The 20,019-nt window shown below is 46.5% G+C and overlaps 1 protein-coding gene across 1 annotated transcript in view; it reads right to left on the bottom strand.

The window, feature by feature from the left end:
- The window catches only part of LOC101596010 (zinc finger protein 585B-like), a 39,424-nt gene extending 23,625 nt beyond the window's left edge, over positions 1-15,799 (bottom strand). Inside the window, exons 1-2 of the mRNA XM_045139639.1 lie at positions 15,668-15,799; positions 11,704-11,793 (exon numbers count right to left, since the gene is read on the bottom strand). Of these exons, the coding sequence (XP_044995574.1) occupies positions 11,704-11,706 (3 nt within the window). The 5' untranslated portion in view covers positions 11,707-11,793; positions 15,668-15,799. The remainder of the gene's footprint in view (positions 1-11,703; positions 11,794-15,667) is intronic.
- Positions 15,800-20,019: the final 4,220 nt, after the last annotated feature.

The following is a 20,019-nucleotide window of genomic DNA, read 5'->3' on the forward strand; positions in this document are numbered from 1 at the left end:
CCAGGCCAAATGAGCCAATGGATGCAATAGTGGCATGTCTGCTATGGGGAAAACCAGCTAGTCTCTAATTGGTCTGGAGACCAGCTTTATAGGAGGGAATACATGTCTGGTACTGAATATCTAACCAAAAGCCTATGGTGAGGGAGGTCATGAGCATTAGGAGTGAAATGCCTGCTCTGGTCTGGGTAAATACATATATTATGCTCACCAAACTGCCCTGTACAAACTTTCCTTAATGGTCATACCCATTTCTTTTTTGGTTAGAGAAGCTTCTCTTTTCAGATGGCAGTGAACAGTGGGATGACCCAAAAGGCACCATAGTGCTCAGATGTGACTGACAAATGTTCAGCACAGAAACATTCTTATCACACTTTCCAAGGCTCAGGGTCCATTGTGGAAGAGGTGGAGGAAAGAATATAAGAGCTGAAGAAGGGTGGTCTTCTGATGTCAACATGTATAAATACACACATACACCTATGCAGACATGAATACGTAAGGAAACATGAGTTCTACTTCTGAGTTGAAGTGTGTTATGTGGGAGATCGTATGTTTCAGCAGTGCTATACACAGTAAAAGCATTAGTTGTTTCAAATGTTAGGAAGCATGCAGTTTAGAAGAGGAGACATAGGTATCCTTATTGGAATTCAAAATTGATTGAAAAGTAGGAATTGTAGAGAGACCACTGTGGTTAAAGAAACACGCATATAACTACTTCCCTTTAAAAAACTAAAAATCACCTGGAGTGGAGCCACACACCTTTAATCCCAGCACTCAGGAGGCAGAGGTAGGGGGATCACCATGAGTTCAAGGCCACCCTGAGACTGCATCATGAATTCCAGGTCAGCCTGAACTAGAGTAACACCTTACCTTGAAAAACAAAAAACAAGCAAACAAACAAAAGACACCACTAAAAATCCCCAAAAAGCCTAACCATACAATTCAAGGCCACAAAAAAAAAAAACAATAGAAATGCAAACCTGAAGTCTATAAACAGAGAAAATAGTAAGATTAGGATAGAAATCAGTGAAATTCAGACTGAAAAATAATACATTCAATCAACCAGAGTCAGTTATTTTTTCAAAAATTAAAAAAAGATGGGTCCTTGCGTGCCCATTCTCTCTATCTCTGTCTTTCTCTCTCTCTTCCCTCTCTGTCAAATAAATAAATGAATAAATAAAATTTTTTAAAAATGAACAAAATTGACTAACCCCTAGCCAAACTAACAAAAGAAAAGACCTAAAGTAATAAAACTAGATATGAGATGGTTATCACAGATTGCCATGAAATCCAGAGAACCATTAAAGAATATTCTAAAATGTTGTTTTTCCCAAGAGAAAATTCAGAAGAAATAGATAAATTCCTAGACACATATGCCCTAACCAAATCAAGGGAATATAAAAACAAATGTGGACTACCAACGCGACAGAAGCAGGAACAAGCTTCCCCCAGGAAGAGGGGGATCAGCAGGAGTGGGAGGGGCGACATGATCCAAATACATCTTGTGTCTTTGAAATTCTGAATAAGTAAATGGTAATAATAAATAAATCTGCCCAGAAAGAAAACCCCAGGTTCAAATAGATTCACCACTGAGTTTTACTAAAATATGAAAGAGTGAACAAACTGTTCCATAAAATGGAAGGGGAAGGAACACTGCCAAATTTATTCTACAAAGTTTCACATACACTAAGGGCAAAGCCAGATATAGTACCAAAAAAAGGAAGATAAGACCAATTTCCATTGTAGACACAAAAGTTCTCAATAAAATTATGACACACTGAATACAAGAACATATTGAAACTATCATACACTATGACAAAATTGGCATCAATCTAGGGATACAAGTTTGGTTCAACATATATGCAAAACAATGTACATAAGACAGTACTTAATTAGACTTAAGATAAAAAATTACATTGATTCTTGGGCTGGAGAGATGGCTTAGCGGTTAAGCGCTTGCCTGTGAAGCCTAAGGACCCCGGTTCGAGGCTCGGTTCCCCAGGTCCCACGTTAGCCAGATGCACAAGGGGGCGCACGCGTCTGGAGTTCGTTTGCAGAGGCTGGAAGCCCTGGCGCGCCCATTCTCTCTCTCCCTCTGTCTTTCTCTCTGTGTCTGTCGCTCTCAAATTAAAAAAAAATTACATTGGTTCTTTCATTGGATGCAGAAAAGGCCTTCACCAAAGTTGAACATTCCCTTACAAGGGGTGCCCTGGGAGTAAGCAGGTAGCTAGACAAGCTGAAGTGAGCTCTGGGATCAAAAAACACAGTCTCAAGCCAGGTGTGGTGGCACATGCCTTTAATCCCAGCACTCCAGAGGCAGAGGTAGGAGAATCACTATGAGTTCACCCTGAGACTACATAGTGAATCCCAGGTCAGTCTGGGCTAGAGTGAGACCCTGTCTCAAAAAAAAAAAAAAAAAGGAGAGTGCTTAAAGAAGACTCCTAACATTAACCTCTGTCCTCCACATGCTGAAACACTTACATGCATGCACACTTCTACTCATGAATATACATACATGCACATGCATCACACACACACACACACACACACACACACACAACTGAAAAGGTATAATGAGGATAGAAAAAGCCCTTATGGGAATTTGGAAAAGTAGATAATGTGCTAAGTACATACGGGCTATGTGAAGGGAACTAAGTTTGTAGATTTTTTTTACAAGCCCCATGGATGATGGGTGGCTGGCTCAGCCATTTCACTCCTGATGCCAGGAGTCTGGGGTCAGAGATTTTAGAATTCTGTTCAAAGGGACTGGAAGGACTGCCTAAGGGGAGAGATGAGGAAAGGCCAGACCCTTCAGATGGTTTCTAACCTGTAGTTAACCGTACATGACTAGATGTTTGTTTGTTTTTTCTCTTACAAGTCCAAGGACAATGCAGTGAATTTCCGCAAGAGAAGACTGTTCATGTTGGGGTCTAATACCCCTAAACTGCCTATCTAATTTCTGTCTCCTATCAGGATTGGAGGGTCCAAAGGAGCAAGGAAGGAAAGAAAGCAGGAAGGAGTGAAAAGAGAAACCAAGACTGATCTGACACCATCTGAAACCCTAGCCTTTGCTGGAACTCATAGCTAGCTACCCCAGGATGAGGAACTGGATCTGCAAAAGAGCTCTATCTGCTGCTTGGGATACAGACAGAGGGCTCATTCCTTTATTCTCTCTTTCTCCCAACTTCTTTGCATGCAGTCTTTGTCATGCCCTGGGGATAAATCTGAGCTTACTTGTGACTCCTTTCTCTTAAATTTAGAGTTCAAACCGCACACCAGCGAACAGGGGCCACATCACTCCATTCTTGGGGGAGGGGCAGGTCAAGGATGGGAGGTCACTCACCTAGATGTCATGCAGAGAAAGCGACTGAGAAGGAACTCACGTCACAGGCCTTGCAAGGTAGATCCTCTATCACTAACTTTTATGTTAATTGACAGAGTTTTTCCACTTGTGCAGCTTGGACTTGAAACAACTCTGTACACTAGGCTGGCCTGGAATTACAGACATGCACTGCCATTTCTGCACCTCTTCTGACAAAGCTCTGCTATATGCAGCTGGGATTTTGCTGCCACCACCTGGTGTTCAAAGGCTCTGGCTGGGAATAAGAAGCGCACAGGGACGGACATACTGAGTGTTACTGCACAAGCCCCACCTCTACACACAACGCTAGGAACTGCATGCAGGAGGCAGAATTGAGCCAGGAAGTCAAAGGGGTACATAATGCAATGCTGCCATGGGCAATTCTGTTCACGTCCACAAAGGACACACTGCAAGTCCTGAAGGCGCAGGTCTGTAATCCCAAGATCACGGGAAGCCAAGGGAGGAGCCTGCATAGTGCAAGGCCAGCCTGAGCTACAGAGTGAGACCATGTCTCCAAAAGTAAGTTTAGAAAAGATACATGGAATATGGTTCAGGGACAGAACTTGTCAAGCATACACAAATCTCTAGGTTTGCTCCCCAGTAAAGCATACACACAGTGCAAGAGAGAAAGTGAAATGACTCTGAGAGAGAAGAGGCAAATCAAAGGACCAGGAAGTGGGAATCCTGTTCCCAGCTCCTGTCCTGTGTCCCCAGGTCCTGACGGAAAGGCCTCCTAGGAAAGAGGTGGTGAGAGACCCAGAGATACTAGGGAAACACTGGCCAGTGACATCAAAAACAGGAGAGTAGAGCTCAAACAGCTGTATTAGACCAGGCAAAGAGACAGTCACAAAGATTCAATGATAGATCAGAGACTCAGAGAAACAAATCTGGAGACTCACCCAAAGCTGCAGAGACAGGTTGAGACAGTGGGATCAAGAGCCCTGACTCCATTCCCAAGGAGAGATTAGGACAGACAGGAGGTGGCCCTTGTAACATTCTGACCAAAGTCTCTGGAGGAATGACCTTATGGTACTCCAACACACTATAGCCACAGCCCCATCTCCAGCCACAACAAGCACCCCACCCCCATATTCCCCATGGACTGGATACAACAGCTCACCACCCAGATAACAACAAAGATCCACCTACAATGCTGTTGTTCTGAATGCTCCCCTATGCAGAGCCTCAATGGAGTCCACATACCACTGTGGCACTAACCAGCTTGTCTTCCTGACCTTGTGTCTGGCAGCTAAACTTGCTGATTGTTGGAGCTCGGGTTCAAGGCAGAATGGCTAATAGAGTACATGGCCTCTCAAGGGCCAGGGCCTGGTTGGGGCTATCTAAGAACACCAGAGTCCACAGACAGAGCTCACCACACAAACAGATGGAAGTTGTGGGCAGCTGGCAGATTGAACAGAACTAGACACCTGTTTGCAATCTCCAAAAAAAACAAAAAAGTGCACCTCAGGAATTGAGGTTCATGGGATACTGTGGAGCAAAACCAAGGATCCAAAGGGGATAGACAATGGGGAGCTAGAAGATACTGTCCTATGGCAGAGATATAGAAGTTACAGCTTCTGTTTCCTAGCTAAGGAATCCAGTCCACAAACTCACCATTTTTGGCTTCCTGGGCATGAAGTTCATGTAGTAGACAGCCTCAGGTCACTGGATGAACCCCCCAGACCAGAGACAGTTTATGGGAGGAGGAATGGATATATTTGAAGCTTACAAATCCGGGGGAAGTTCCATAATGGGAGAAGAAGCTGGGCACACTTTCACAGGCCCACACAGAGACAGAAACCACCACTACACATCAGGGAGCACACTGCAGGAACTCAGGCAGAACCCAGCACTCTGCATATCTTAGGCTGGAATTCAGATCCTCCTTAGGGCTGGACCCTAGAATCCACCCACAGTGACATCTCCTCCAGCCAAGAGGCTGCAAATCTAAACTACAATCTTTAACAAACTCCTGAATATATATATAGGGGGTCAAGATTTCAAACTACCACAGTGCCCTTACCTAATTCCTTCACAGTAGCTTGTTCCACAAAATATGAGAAATTTTTAGGCTTATATCTGAAAAGGAGTAAGGCCATACTCAAAGGTCATTTATACTTAGGACTTAAGCACAGTTCACTACTACTTAATATTACTTGAACCACCATTATAAAGAAGCAATATTCGCCAGGTATGGTGGCGCATGCCTTTAATCCCAGAACTCGGGAGGCAGAGGTAGGAGGATCACCGTGAGTTCAAGGCCACCCTGAGACTCCATAGTGAATTCCAGTTCAGCCTGAGCTAGAGTGAGACCCTACCTTGAAAAACCAAAAAAAAAAAAAAAGCACTATTATCTGTACGCTGACACTCTTCATAGCAAATATTGTTAACCATGCTGAAATTCTTGACTCTTAGAGACAAGTCAGATACCAGAGTGAAGGAGTCCTTTCCTGTTCCATGTCCCCTTAATTTTACTTTCATTCCTTCCTTCTTGCTCTAAGCCATGCCTTCACCCAGCAGATCTCCTCTAACCTTTTTTTTGCATCAGATCTGGCCTTCATTCTCCAGATCCCTCCAATCCACTTCTTCTCTCAGACCCCTTTCCCTTCTGCTCACTAAGCCCCACGCTGCATCCCCTCCCTCAGACTCTTCCCTCCTCCTGTACAACCTCACTTGTTCCCTCACATTTGATCTCATCTCCACCTCCACACACTGAATGTCACTTTCCTCAGTTGCTTACCTCCTTCTGAGTCCCCAGCTTTGGTCAATGGCTACCTCCAGAAGGCGCTCACATCCTCCCTCACACCATGCCTTGTTTCCTTCTCACCTGTCTGTAATCCTGGCACAGCTTCTCCTCTCACAGACCAGTTAGTCCACCATCTATCCTCAGAGGCTAGGAACCTGTGACAACTGTTCTCTCACATACTATTAAGGCCCCTCTGCACAAAGCTTTCTGGATCTTGTGATAGCCAAGGCACTGCACTGCCTGACCCTTCGTGGTAGCCAGTGCAGGACTAAGCCCTGCCCTCCTGAAGTCAGCATCCCGTTTCATACATTGAACCAAGCATCACACTACCTTCTTCTCCTTGTCTTGATGGTCACAGAAGTGACAGCAGATGGGCCAATCCAAGGCAATCATTCTTGCCTTGCTTTGTCCACCCCACTGCCCAGCAGGAAATGCCATCCTCCATTCTTCAGAAGAACCAAGTGGGTCTCCAGAGAGGACCTGGATTCTCTGAGATCACACAGAGAGAAGGTGAATGGGAATGGAGATGAGGGCTCGGTCCATGCTAATCACAGGTACGACCACCGAACGTCACCCACTCACTTTTTACTTGATACAGAGTCTAACTAAGTTCATCAGGCTGGCTGAGAACACACTATGTAGCCCAGGCTGTTCTGGAACATGCAACCTTCTTCCTTGATAACCCTCATCAGAAGGTGGATGATAGGCATCCACCAGCATGACTGGCTTGAAAGAGAGATGTGAACGCAGGTCTAGGCCACACCGCCTACTTAAATTAACAGAGTACTGGGGGAAGACCTGAGAGAGGAGGAGTCTTGAGGGGATGAAGCCTTTGTGAACAGCTGCTCCTGGAATCCTTCATCCCAAATTTACCTTCCAAAAGAGTGGGGCCCTAGCCAGCCAAAGTTACTTCCTAGCTCAGGATTCATTCCCACGTTCAATGACAGATCACTGAAGACACAGACAGTAACAAAGATGGAGAGAGAAAAGTGGGCACGTCTTCAGGATAGTGGTCAATAGATATGAATCCCCTTCTTTAGCAAGCTGAGGCAGAGGGTCTTCAGGAGCATTACAGTTGAACATACAGACATAGTTAACACTGGGCCCACATGGAAAATTCATTCTTAAAATTCTGTTTCTTTAGTACCAGTCCTGGTACCACAATTAATACTAGTCAGAGATTTATAGAGGTACAGAATTAACAGAATGAATATATGTTATAAGGGTGTGGTGGTTTGATTCAGGTGTCCCCCATAAACTTAGGTGTTCTGAATGCTAGTCTCCCAGCTGATGGCAATTGGAAATTAAAGCCTCCTGAAGATACTGTATTGTTGGAGGCACGTTTATGTGTATATCGACAGTTTCCCCATGGCATTGTTTGGCACACTCTCCTGTTCCTGTTGTCCACCTTATGTGGGCCAGGGGGTGATGTTCACCCTCTGCTCATGCCATCCTTTTCCCTGCCATCGTGAGGCTTCCCCTGTAGCCTGTAAGCCAAAATAAATCTTTTTCCCACAAGCTGCTCTTGGTTGGGTGATTTCTGCCAGCAATGCAAACCTGACTGCAACAGTAAAGTGGTACCAGGAGTGGGATGGCTGCTGACACCTGACTATGTGACACTGGCCTTTTGGAGCTGATTTTCAAGAGGAACGTGGAAGGATTTGAAACCTTGGCCTAAGAGATGCCTTACAGTGCTGTAAGTACAGCTTGATGGACTGTTCTGTCCAGTGTGGAAAGGCCTGAATGCAATAATAACTATGACTGTAAGGTTTGGCTTATTTGGGTGAGAAAGAGCATTGCTTGGACTGGGCTAGCAGTTAGTGAGAAGCTTGCTCTTATGCCCATATCCTGAGAATTTGAGCAAGTTGCTTTGTGTAGAAATGAACTGGTGTGAACAGAGGGATATACCACAGGGGGGAAAAAAAATTATCTTTGGGTGAACTGCTGCCTGCTCAGCTGCAAATGAGAGATTACAACCTTTGAAATTGGGCCAATTGACCTGCACAGGGGTAACAGGAAGAATGCAGACTCTTTTGAAGGGGCCTGAGTGCTCAAGCAGTGCCCTGTTCTTCAAAGTCTGCTTTATTTCCCTGTGGGTTAACAAATTGGCACCCTATCTGGTATTGTGGAGTATAAGAAATGCAGGAAAAAGAGGGTCATTCAGTTTGCAACATGGTCATATTTTGGAAAGGGCCATGGCAGTGTGAAGCAGGTTTGCTGGATGCCTGCATGGAAACCCTATGGGGCCATGAGGATGAACTGTGGATCGCAATGGAGACCCAGTGGAGATGCCGGGACCACAAGATGGCTGCAAAGGAGAGCTGCCAGCCTGGATGAAGTTTTCCAGGGCTGTGAGTAGCCTAGCTGAAGGGAGGGAATTGAAACTCCACAGACTTGTTGCTGGTTAGAATTATCGAATTTGGAGATTTGTCACCCACTATTGTTTTTGGACTTACAGCTAGATTTTGATATTTGCCCTATTTAAATCTTGTTTTGGTTGAATATTTCTTTGCTACACCCAATGCCATTTTTTGCAGTGTGAATGCTTATTCTGTGCCATATTGGGAATTTGGGGGAATTTTTTGGTATTATAGCTCAGTTAAAAGACATTGAATTAAGCTGGGTGTGGTGACACAGGCCTTTAATCCCAGCACTCAGGAGGCAGAGGTAGGAGAACTGCCGTGAGTTCGAGACCACCCTGAGACTACATAGTGAATTCCAGGTCAGCCTGGGCTACAGTGAGACCCTACCTTAACTCCCCTGCCCTCACCAAAAAAAAAGATCTTGGATTATGGGGATATATGAACATCATTGGAATTGGTAAAAACTATGAGGACTTTTAAAGTTGGATAAACGCATTGCATTTTACATCGTGTATGGTTATCAGTTTATGAGGGCAAGGGGTGGAATGTAGTGGTTTGATTCAGGTGTCCCCCATAAACTTAGGTTATTCTGAATACTGGGTTCCCAGCTAATGGAGATTGGCGGGGGGGGGGGGGAGGGAGGAGGTTTACTTTGGTTTACAGGCCCAAGGGGAGGCTCCAGAATGGCAGGGAAAACAATGGCATGAGCAGAGGGTGGACATCAAACCCTGGCCCATATAAGGTGGACAACAGGAACAGGAGAGTGTGCCAAACACTGGCAGGGGGAAACTAGCTATAATACCCATAAGCTAGTCCAGAACAATACACCACCTCCAAGAGACTTTAATTTTTGATTGCTATCAGCTGAGGAGACTTACATTCAGAATACCTAAGTTTATGGGGGACACCTGAATCAATCCACCACATTCCGCCCCCAGCCCCCATAAACTGATAACCATACATGATGTAAAATGCAATGCATTGGCTAACAGGCTACAAGCTGGGCAGCCCACCAGGTACTTTCTGCAGACAGAAGAGTCTGAGAACTCTGGCTGCTCAGTGCATGAGGCTGGATGCCTCAGCAGTTCCAGTCTGGCACTGGAGGCCTAGAGGATTCCCGGGAACTGCTGGTCTTCAGTCCATGCTGGAAGGCTGAGGAAGCTGCGTGCAGATGTCCATGCAAAGCAGCAACAGGGTAGACGCAGGCACCAGCGAGTGGCAAGGCAGCCAGGCCAAAGGCCCTGTTTCTCTGGAGCTTCTTTTTATACAGGCTGTCACTTGAACAGCTGGCCATACGAGGACCAGCCAAGAGGCGTGTCCCTTAATTCCTGACCTGATCAAGTGGACAAAGGAATTAAACTGTGACACATGTATGTGACATTATACTTCATTCTCAATCCCCTCTCCACAGAACTGCCCCTGTTGGCTGTTTCCCTTTCTTCCCTTATACTGTCAACCTAGCATTCCTGTCCCACCAACACTATAAATTATGACTTCACTATTTTAAAATTTCCTTTTCAATTTTTAAAATATCTTATATTTATTTATTTGACAGAGAAAAAGGGTGAGGGAGAGAGAATGTGGGCATGCCAGGGCCTCCAGCCACTGCAACCGAACTCAAGACATGTGCACCCCCTTGTGCATATGATTAACGTGGGTTCTGGGGGACAGAACCTGGGTCCTTAGGTTGTATAGGCAAATGCTTAACCGCTAAGCCATCTCTACAGACCCCTTTTAATTTTTTTTTTAACTTTTTGCTTATTTTTATTTATATGAAAGCAATAGACAGAGAGAGAGAAAGAGGCCGATAGAGAGACAGAATGGGCACAGCAGGGCCTCCGGCCACTGCAAACAAACTCCATACACGTGCACCCCCTTGTGCATCTGGTTAACGTGGATCCTGGAGAATCAAGCCTCAAACCGGGGTCCTTAGGCTTCACAGGCAAAAGCCTTAACTGCTAAGCCATCTCTCCAGCCCCCTTTTCATTTTTCAAAGCAAAAGGAGTAAAGAAAATTCCTCCTGTCTAAGCCTCTTCATTAAATAGGAATACAAGCTTATACTGCCTGGGGTAGAGGGGAGATTTGAAACAAGGGATAGGCCCCTTCCCCATTTCACCCTAGCAGGGCACTGAAGAGGACATACAGACAAAGGTGGAAGGAGATGGGGGCACACAGCTGTTCCTGCAATCCTGCATCCTGAGTTATCATCCAAGAGGGACGCAGTCACTTCAGAGACCAAGGTAACACAGACACATGCGTCAGTGGCTCAGAGAGGGAAACAGCCTAATCATGGTCACCCAGCCAGGAAGTCGGAATCCTAATTCCAGTCGGTGATCTAGTAAGCCCAGGACCTGTAGGGAAGGATCCTAAGGATCAGGCAGTGAGAGACACAGAAAACTTGGAGACAGGCCACTGACAGGACAAAGAGGAGCTGCACACACATGCCTGGATTAAGACATTGAAAGTCACAGAGACTCACTCGGACTGAGAAGCACTGAAGGCTCAGAGGTAACAGCCTAAGATGTAAACCCAGGACCCACAAAGCTTCACAGTGAGCTGCAGCCTCAGTCACAGATGTACCTCCCTGCGGGGCTGCACAGAGAAGAACGGCTGCCCGTAGGAAGTGTTCGGCTATGATCAGACAGGATGAGCGGCTTCTTCTGTTCACTGCTGAGGGGTACCTGGTGAAACCAACTTCCCAAACCACCCACATTACTGCTTCATGCTGTGGCCTCCATCTCCTACACGCCATGACCAGACACTACCTCTCGGCACAAACCATGGGCAGGAGGCCCAAGCTCCTTTGCATCCAGATCAGTAATACAGCTTCCACAGCGTGCGGCCACTCTGAAGCCCTCCTACACCTCTGCCTGACAGCCACAACATGCCTTTAACTCATGACAAGCTCCTCACAGAACGGTGAACAGCTTCCTGTTGGTTAGTAGCAGGTGGGCATCACCCAAGATCATAAGAGTCAAGAGACAAAGTTCTGAGCAGCTGAGAGCTAAAAAGAAACCTGATGACTCAGGAACAGATATAAAATCCTGCAGGTGTTCAATTACACAGGCTCAATGTTGCAATAACCTGTATATCAGACATGAGGGTTCCAGGAGATGACAGGGCTGGGAGTTCTGGGTCACAGAACTCAGGAACCAAGGGACGCAGGCAATGGGGAGTCACTGAACCATGGCTATAGGGTGTTACCGTTTATCTTATGAAGTCAGGCACAAACTCACCATTTCTAGATCCTGGGGTATAAAGTGTCCTCTCTTGATCCCACAGCAGCAAAGTTTTAGAGAGAATTCTGGAAAAGTTCAAGTTTCCATCTGGAAAATTAACAAAGTCACACATCAAGGTCATATATGTTCTGGCGTTAAACATAAATTATTATCATTGTTGAGGTAGGTAGAGTGACTGTGCCCTTGAAATAAAGGCAGAAATGGCCTTAATTCTGTTCATGAAATCTCCACTTTGCTACTGATTAAAGAATGATCTGACTTCCTACTTCTCGCCTAAAGGTGATCCCTAAACCTGTGTTTTTCCATGGACAATCTGAGCCCCTACTTGGATGGAGTGTCTCTTTCCTACAATTTAAGTCCAATACAGACGTTGTGATTGGCTACACCACAGATGGCCTCTTCTGGAGCCAGCCACTAGACCAGACCCATCAGCCCTCTCTCTGGCTCACCACTCACCAGGAGCTAGGGCTCTCTTAGCTGCCCATTCATCACTCCTGAACCTCCAGACCTTTAAGGAAGAGCTAACACCATTGCTTCTTAAGCTTTTCCAGGAAATAGAAAAAGAAGGAATTCTACCAAACTCCTTCTATGAGGCCTTCATCACCCTGATACCAAAACCAAGCAAAGACAGAACAAAAAAAAAGAAAATTACAGATCAATCTCCCTCATGAACATAGATGTAAAAATTCTCAACAAAATATTGGCAAACAGAATACAAGAATATATCAGAAAGATCATTCACCCTGACCAAGTAGGCTTTATCCCAGAGATGCAGGGATGGTTCAATATACATAAATAACCATCACATAAAATGTTGCTACCTGCACTGGAATTCTTTTTTTTTTTTTATTTTAAAAGATTTTTTTAAAAATTTTTATTTATTAATTTGAGAGCGACAGACACAGAGAGAAAGACAGATAGAGGAAGAGAATGGTTGCGCCAGGGCTCCCAGCCTCTGCAAACGAACTCCAGACGCGTGCGCCCCCTTGTGCATCTGGCTAACGTGGGACCTGGGGAACCGAGCCTCGAACTGGGGTCCTTAGGCTTCACAGGAGAGCGCTTAACCGCTAAGCCATCTCTCCAGCCCACTGCACTGGAATTCTTGACTTGCAACTCATAAGAAGCAGACCCCAGAGTGAGGGCTCCTTTCTCCTCCCATATCCTGTTTATTTTCCCCATGTCTGGTCTCCTCACTTTGCCTATAGTCCATGACTTGACACCTCAGAACTCCTTAAACCACCCTCCTTTCTGAGATCTGGCCTCCAGCCTCGTCTTCCCTTAGAACACATTCCCTGAAGTCTCTCCTTCAAACCCTCACTGCTTCTCTCTGGCCTCGACTTCTTCCTTCACACCCATAAGGCTTGTCATCCTCACACAGATCCTCCTTCCAGACCCTTTAGCCCCTCATCCATCCTCAGAGATTGGGGAACACCAGGAGCTCATGCTTCTGCCATCCATTTTAAAGCCGTAGGGACATAGTGAAGATACAGCCATGGGAAAATTTTTTTCCCATGCTGGCAGGCAGTAAGGGAAACACCCACCAAGTCCCTGGTCCCTGGCCTCAGAGTCCTTTACTCCACAGAAAGCTAAGCTCTATATCCCACTGCTATCCTAGGTTTTATGGTCCCAGGAGGAGGGCTAGTGGACCTCAAAGGAGCTCTGTTGTCCCCCAAGCAAATTTCCACTCTTGCCATGCTATAGCCAGCAGGGAGCAACATTCCTCCTTTTAGAAAAGGAAAAGCCTGAGTCAGGGGCAGGAATTGGCTGCCCAGCGGTGCCACTGAGAGGTGACTGGGAATGAACGTGAGGCACAGGTCACAGCAGTCCCATGCTCCGTCACTGACATTCACACTCCTGGTGTGTGTTTATTTGAGACAGAGAGCCACTAGGTACCCAAGTTTGACCTCGAAATAGCTCTGCAGACCAGACTGCTCTGGAACTTGTGGTCCCCACCTCCTGCCTTAGTCTTCTGAGTGGCTGGAATTACAAATCTGCATACACATGCCTTTGGTGAAAGTAAGACTGCGCCCAGTTTTGGCCCCCTCCCCCGTTTCACCTTAACAGAGAACTGCTGGCAGAAGACCCAGAAAGAGATGGAAGGAGGCAGGAAGAAGTGAGACCTCTGAGCATAGCTGCAACTGGTATTCTGCCTCCAGTGTTAACCATCCACCTGGGTGGGGTCTCAGTCAGGAAAGAATACCTCCCCAAACCAGAGCTACACAGTGGTTTTTACTGTCTTACACACAGGCCACAGAAGCCAGAGAGACACAGACAGATAAGATGAAGAAAACATTTTTAAAAAGACACATAGCTGAAGATAGGTGGCTCATGTGTAGAAATCTCAGTGCTTGGAAGACAGAGGTCAGAGGATTGCTGTAAGCATCAGGCAAGCCTTTGCTTTACAGCGAGTTCAGGTCCATCTTCACAGTAGAGTGTGACATTGCCTGAAAAAACAAGAAAGAGAAAGAACATCGGGAAAGAATGGAGAGACAAATATACAGTGCCAGGGAGAGCCAGCAAGGGATCTCTGCCCCCTGGAGGGCCTTTGGGTCTGGGCCTCCCTCCTCTGCCACTGAGTATCCAAAGCCGTCCTCCCTGACCTCTATCACTCATGAAGGAGTCAACCCCAGGAACAGTCCCGTCCACAGGGAAAACTAGGAAAGGCCCAATGCTAGGGCCTGTGCTCCAGGGAAAGGGCTGGAAGAGAATGCTGCTGCCCTGCCGCCCCAGATGCTGTGCTTCCAAATCCTGTCTGGAGCCCACGGGACCTGTTCAGGTATGGGAGACAGTGAATTTAACCCCAAGCCCCAGCCCTGGGCCTTGAGAGCTAACTGTGGCCTACTGAGGTATCTTACTAAGTCTCCATGTCTCTCAGAATCTCCCCACCTGGATCCAATGCTGACTTCACAGGATCCACCTTGTGTTCTGGAGATTCCAGTGGGAGAGACACATTCAGCAACTCGCCACTGCCTGGAACTGATCAAAGTGAGTCCCAAGGTAATGTCCACACCCAGGGACTCAATGTCACCCACTAAGGAAGTGCATGGTATCTGGATTATTCACATCTGCGTGACCCTAGTGCCTCAAAGTAGTGCATCCTTGGAAGAGATGGCAGTGAGAAACAGAGCTACACTAGGAAAACATGAACCAGGGATTACAGAGACCATGGGGGTGCCGCTCACAGGCCTGGAGTTCTACAGTAACACAGATAATCACGAAGATCCACAGAAAACGAACTCAAAGATCAGGTGAGGGACGACTAGACACACATAACCAGAGGCTCAGGGAGAACCCGGGAGGGGCGGTGGTCCTGAGAGCACTGATGCTGAATTTCTGGTGTCAGAAAACCCGGGTGTGTGATGGTGAGCCACCCAGCGAGGCCCAGAGTGCAGTGGCCATCCTCCACCTGGTGACGAAAGTCCCTTTAATAACTCAGCCAGGTGCAGGGCACCAGGAAAGCCACACATTCTAGCTGCTCCGTTTCCCACTGTCCTCCAGGACCCATGGACAGGAATCGGAGGCCAGTGTCCCCCTCTCCCCGCCCACCACCACCACAGCCTAGGCGCCGGGCAGCCCCTCCAAAAGAACAGCAACCCAGGAGGTCTTCTCCCGGTGGCACCGTGACCCGCCAAGGGCTCCGGGTGTGCCGGGCAGCGGGCTGCAGGCCTGGGCCCGTGCGCGGTGCAGGCTCGGGGCGAAGGCTTCCCTCCCAGGCTCACGGTCCGCACGCGCTCCAAGGCACAGCCACCGAGAGCGCTGCAGCGTGGGACGGGTTCCCCGCCCGGAGGTCGCCGGAGCCCGGAGCCGCCCCGCGCCGCCACGCAGCACCAGGAGCCGGCGCGAGCGCGGGGAGGCGCGGACCGAGCGCCGGGCTGCGGCTCGGAAGCGGAGCCCGGGAGCCGAGGCCGCCGCGCCTCTCCGCCTCCTGCACATTCACGGCCCCGTCGGACGGCACACTCACCGTGGCGGCAGCCCTGTGGCCCAGGCCACCGAGCCCAGGACCCAAAGCCCGAATCCAGGTAAGAACACGGCCGGGCGCAGACCCAAGGTGGCCGACCCGCGACAAAGGCCCGGGACAGCGGAAGCCCGCCCGGCCCGGCCTGCGCGTCTGATTGGCCAGCGCTTCAAGCCCCGCCCCTCAGACCGTGACTGACAGCGGACGGAAAGAAGCGCAGGGCAGATGAAGCCTTGCAACCTGGTAGCCACAAGGGGCTGTTCACTGCTCTGAGAAAGGAAGATCAGAGGTTCACAGCCAGCTGGGCTATATGAGACATCGGCAAAAAAAATAAAATTAAAAATTAAAATAAAGAGAAAAGGCTGGTTAAGCGCTTGCCTGTGAATTCTAAGGACCCCAGTTCGAGGCTCGGTTCCCCAGGACCCACTTCAGCCAGATGCACAAGGGGGCTCACGCTTCTGAAGTTCCTTTGCAGTGGCTGGAAACCCTGGCGCGCCCAATCTCTCTCTCCAAGTGCTGGGATTAAAGGTGTGTGCCACCATGCCTGGCTGTCCATACACTCTTGTATGCCTCTCTCTCTCTCCTTGCAAATAAAATTTTAAAAAAACTAAAACGAACAATATAAAAAAATCAGCCTTCAATGCTGTTAAGGCAAAGCTTTCCATGAGAGACCATGGCCCCAATGCATAACGTGCACTTAACCTTGTATCAGCATAGAAGTTATATAGCTATCTTATTTACAAATGTGAAAATGATGACAATCTTGCTGTTCTAATTTCTGATGAGTTATTTATTTATTTGTTTATTTATTTATTTATTTATTTATTTGAGAGAGGCATAATGGGCGCAGCAGGAGTTCAGGCACTGCCAACGAGTTCCAGACTCCTACGCCACCTTGTGCATCTGGCTTATGTGGGTTCTACAGAACTGAACCTGGGTCCTTAAGCTTCTCAGGCAAGCACCTTAACTGCTAAATCATCTCTCCAGCCCCCATAAATATTTAAAACTACTCTTTTGGACTAGGCATAGTGGTGCCTGCCTTTTTCCCAGCACTTGGGAAGAACAGAGGTAAGATAATCGCTGTGCATTCAATGCCACCCTGGACTACATATGAATTCCATCTTAAGTTGGAAGAGAGTTAGACCCTACCTTGAAAAAACAAACAAACAAACAAACAAAAAAAAACCCAGAAAGTAACAAACAAACTATTCTTTTTAGCATGCAGCCTGAGCTTTGAAATGTGAAGCAATCCTCTAAGACAACTCAAATTGGAATCTCAACTTCCAAATACTTTTAAAGACAATAGAATCTCTCTCATACCTTTAATTGTTTTGTGGCTTAGTGTTTAAGGTGTTTTCATACAAAGCCAAAAGATCACAGTTTGATTCTCCAGGACCCATGTAAGCCAGATGCACAAGGGGTGCATGCATCTGGAATTTGTTTACAGCAGCTAGATGCCCTGGCGTGCCCATTCTCTCTCTCTCTCAAATATATATATATCCACAATAACAAGGACCTAATATCATATAGAATTTGTGCAGGAAATGACAGTCACTGTGAAGCTGAATGCAAATGTGGGTTTGCATCTGGAAAGCAGTGTTCCAAAGCACTCTTCCCCATTCTTTACCTCTTAAATATTTAGAGGAAAATTTGATAGACACAACATATGCACTTAGCAAAATAAGTAGCAGCTTCCCTTCTAGGGCCTATCACCTGCCCAGCTATAGATTTTTAACTGGCTTTTCAGTACCAGGCATAAATTCCATCCTGTGGAACAGGCCTCAAGCACAATCAGGAAGCAGTTGATTAAGTTGATACCCTATGATAGTGAAGCCACTACTGCACACTAAATTGACTGGGTGACTGGGTATATAGTTCACAGAGCCCACTGCTGAGTAAAATAATTAGTGTCTTTTCTTCCCCAACAGCCTGAATAGCAGTTTCCAGTATTATGATAATTCTCCAACAGAAAGATTCTAGCTCACTTCCAGCTTGATTTCTCAGTGTACTGTAAACAAAGCTTGTGTTGGCTTTCACACCTGGGCCCTATGATCTAGTGATGCTTGACAACAACATTGGTCAAAACTTGTATTGTTTTGGGAACTCCATGACCAACAATTCACAGGTATTTTCTTTTAACAAGATGTAGCTTATGGTTGCATCATTGTATACCATCCCAGGGTACTTTTGCCCAAACACTCTTGTTTTTACGTGTGTGTGTGTGTGTGTGTGTGTGTGTGTGTGTGTGTGTGTTTTTCAGGGTAGAGTTACACTCTAGCACAGGCTGACCTGGAACTCATTATTTAGTCTCAGGGTAGCCTCAAACTCATGGCAATCTTCCTACCTGTGCATCCCAAGTGCTAGGATTAAAGGCTTTAGACACCAGGCCTGGCTTGAAAAAAAAAAAATTATTTATTTATTTATTTGAGAGCAACAGACACAGAGAGAAACAGGGAGACACACACACACACACACACACACACACACACACACACACACACACAAACACAGAAGAGAATGGGCACTCCAGGGTCTCCAGCCACTGCAAACGAACTCCAGATGCATGCACCACCTTGTGCAGCTGGCTTATAAATGGGTCCTAGGGAATCGTGCCTCAAACCAGGGTCCTTAGGTTTCACAGGCAAGCACTTAACTGCTAAGCTATCTCTCCAGTCCCCAGGCCTGGCTTTTACAAAAAATTAATTCTATTTTTTTTCCTTTATATCTACTTTCTAGCTTACTGGCCTCTGCTACTGAGTGAGTTTTATTGAAAGGGAGGGGGCACTTAATAGGATGGTATTGTATATATGTAAGTAGAAGAATAGATTAATGTAGGTGGAAAAAGCCCAAGTGAGGTGAGGGGAAGATATTGAATAAAGGAAAGGTGGATGGAGGGCTAATCAAACTCTAACAAGATATAAATAAGTCATATGGAAACCTACTGTATTGGACAATGGAACACTCAGGAGCTATCTATTTTTGGTTTTTTTTTTCCCAAGGTAGGGTCTCACTCTGGTCCAGGCTGACCTGGAATTAACTCTGTACTCTCAGGGTGGCATTGAACTCACAGCAATCCTCCTACCTCTGCCTCCCGAGTGCTGCATGCCACCACGTCCGGCTTAATTTTTAATAGAAATTTTTCAGTGCCAGGGATGGGATCTTGTGTAGTGCGTTGTTGGCTAGGGAGGTATCTGATGTGTCTAAAACACTACAGGCCATTGCCAAGGCCCTTGGCTTCCCACCAGGAATAGATGGTAAGACCTTAGTGCTGAAGACTCCACATACTTGGGCTGAAGGTCACTAAGAAATTCTGCTAGAAGTGAGCTGAAAACTTCCTCCATGTAGACCAGCTGACAGAAAGCTGGAAAAAGCCATGCAACATGCAGTTCAATGGGCATGACAGAGGAATCACCAGTAAAGATACTCAACAGTGGACACTGCAAGCCTTATACTTGACTAGCCAGACCAAATGAGCCAATGGGTGCAATAGTGGCACATCTGTTATGGGGGAAACCAACCAACCTCTAATTGGAATGGAGGCCTGCTCCATGGGAGGGAATACATCCCTGATACTGAAAACCTACATCAGGGAGTCATGAGCCCTAGGGGTGCAATGTCTCCTGCTGTCTGGCTAAATGTATATACTATGCTCACCAAACTGCCTGGTAAGTACTTCTTTTAATGTTCACACCCATATATTAATGTTCCTCTCACTTTTGATTAGATTAAGCTTCTCTTCTCAGATGGCACTGACCTTGGAATAACTCAGAAAGTAGAGGAAAAAATATAGCCAAAGGAAGGGTAGAACCCCTTACAATGTGCTCTTCCAGACACAAAATGGCCTGGATATCTATGACCTGACAGTTCCTGATACTACCTACACAAGACCATTATAATAGGAGGAAAAGATTATGACATCAACATAAAAGAGAAACTGAGAGAGGGAGGGAATTTGATAGAGACTTGCAGACACTATGCAATGATAATTTTCTCCCCTCCCCCAATTTCCTCTTCACACCTCCACTATCCCTCATAATCCTTTCCTCTCCATTAGTCTCTTTTATATTGATGTCATCATCTTTTTCTCCTATTATGATGGTCTTGTTAGGAACTGCAAGGTCATCGATATCAAGCCCAATTTCTGTCTGGACAGTTGTTTTGTAAGGAGTGGTACCCTCCCTTTGGCTCTTACATTCCTTCTACCACCAATTCTGCAATGGACTCTGAGCCTTGGAGGGTGTGATAGAAATGTTTCAGTGCTGAGCACTCCTCTGTCACCTCTTCTCAGCACTATGTTGCTTTTTGGTCATCCCGGGTGTCACTGCCATTTGAGAAGAGAAATTTTAATAACCAAAAGT

This window comes from Jaculus jaculus, chromosome 23 (genome assembly GCF_020740685.1).
Source record: "Jaculus jaculus isolate mJacJac1 chromosome 23, mJacJac1.mat.Y.cur, whole genome shotgun sequence".
Taxonomy (NCBI): domain Eukaryota; kingdom Metazoa; phylum Chordata; class Mammalia; order Rodentia; family Dipodidae; genus Jaculus; species Jaculus jaculus.